This window comes from Coptis chinensis, chromosome 7, assembly GCF_015680905.1.
Source record: "Coptis chinensis isolate HL-2020 chromosome 7, ASM1568090v1, whole genome shotgun sequence".
Taxonomy (NCBI): domain Eukaryota; kingdom Viridiplantae; phylum Streptophyta; class Magnoliopsida; order Ranunculales; family Ranunculaceae; genus Coptis; species Coptis chinensis.
The window spans coordinates 74,009,892-74,011,575 of record NC_141462.1 but is presented as its reverse complement, the minus strand read 5'-3'; the positions used below and the strand labels follow the sequence as shown (position 1 = coordinate 74,011,575).

The window sequence follows — 1,684 nt, the reverse complement described above, 5'->3', positions numbered from 1 at the left end:
CTCACCTTTCCATTCTTCTTAGGTACCACGACTATGTTGGACAACCAGTCTGTGAACTCCACTTCCCAAATTATGCATGTTCCCTTTAACTTTGCAACCTCTTCACACCGCGCATTCTCTGTCTCATTGGTTTGGCATCTTCCCTCATGTGTAATTGGTGACATGCAAACTCTGGATCCAACCCCGTGATCTCCTCAATCATCCAAGCAAATTAGATCCCACCGATGTGAACTTCTCCTCCTCCCCCGTTCCCACGTTTACGGTCTCAATCTTGTCCAGTGTTTTCGGTACAGCCAGCATCTCAGCCTCCTCTTCCACAGAGGCACACTGTAATTGCTACGCCTGTCTCTTTCTCGGTTTCGAGGCCTCTCCTTCATCTCCTTGGATCAACCTCTTCACCGTTCCCTGATGACTGTTCCTAGCTATCACCTGATCACCGTGCACATCATGCATCCCTGTTGGTATGGGAAATCTAATCACCTGATAATATGTGGATGGAACCGCCTTCATCTCGTGGATCCATCGCCTCCCAAGGATGGCATTGTACTGCGAATTTGCGACTACCATCTTGAGCCACGAGAACACTGTCACTGGCCCAATGGTCACGGGCAGTAAGAGCTCCCCTAGTGGTTCAGTCATACTCCCATTGAACCCATACAAATTGGTCCACAAAGGCCTCAACTGTCTCCGGTCTATCTTCATTTCCTCCATCGTCCCCACGAACAACAAGTCCACTACACTGCCATAATCGATCAATACCCTTTTCACCATGTAATTTCCCATAGCCACTGTGATCACCAATGCGTCCTCATGTGGGGAGTCAACCTTCTTCAAGTCCGCCTTTGTAAACATTAGGCTTCCTTTTCCAGTCGCGGGCCATGGGGAGGGCCGCGAATAACTTGTCTCTTCATTAACTTGTTGTATGCTAGCTGTCCTCCTATCCTATCTCGGTAAGCCTTGTGACTCAAGATTTCCCTGCTGAATATGACATTTATGGTACCTAGTTTTCTCCCTTGATTCGGCGGCTGGTCCTCTTTCCCTTTCCCTTTGGTAAACTCTTTCAGTAGCCCCCTCCCTATCATCCTTTGGACCAACCATTTGAGAGCGTCGCATTCATTCGTCTCATGGTTCTGTACCCGATGATAGGCACAGTACGGCTTACCCGGTATTTCGTTTGGCTTGCTTCGCAGACCTTCATAACCCAGCAAATCTCAAATCAGCGGCAGCAATTCACTCAACGGTCGGTCTATTGGTGTCGGCTCCATTTCTCGATATGGCTTCGGTTCCCTATTTTCCCTTCGAGCTTCAACCCTCCCCCTTTCCAGCCATGACGCGTCACCACGACGTCCTCTACTTCCCCTGTCTGATGACTCGTATCTTCCGCGGTCATCGTTTCGATCCAAAGCCAACACAGCCTTCCCCGACCTCCTCGTCTCTTTCTGCAGTGTATCCTCATACCTTATATATTTTTCCACCCTTGGATATAAGTCTTGCAGTGTCGCGATCTCATTCTTAGCCACGGATTCGTGTACCCTGGTTCCCGGTCGCAGCCTCCTCTCAAAGGCAATCACCGCGGTCCTTTTGTCCAAGTTCTCCACCTTTAGCGTTTCTACCTTGAATCTGTACAAGAATTCTCTCACTGACTCTGCAGTCCTCTGCCTCACATTGAATAGGGCCGCTATGT

At 49.3% G+C, this 1,684-nt stretch overlaps 1 protein-coding gene across 1 annotated transcript; it reads right to left on the bottom strand.

Annotated features, from left to right (window-relative positions):
• Positions 1-336: 336 nt before the first annotated feature.
• LOC147488824 (uncharacterized) lies at positions 337-852 on the bottom strand. Its single transcript, XM_086574495.1, has one exon. It carries the CDS (start codon positions 850-852, stop codon positions 337-339), a length of 516 nt encoding a protein of 171 aa, XP_086430621.1.
• Positions 853-1,684: the final 832 nt, after the last annotated feature.

Bases quoted from the DNA above. Each gene is read 5' to 3' on its own strand.
- LOC147488824 (XM_086574495.1), bottom strand. From the start codon at position 852: ATGTTTACAAAGGCGGACTTGAAGAAGGTTGACTCCCCACATGAGGAC.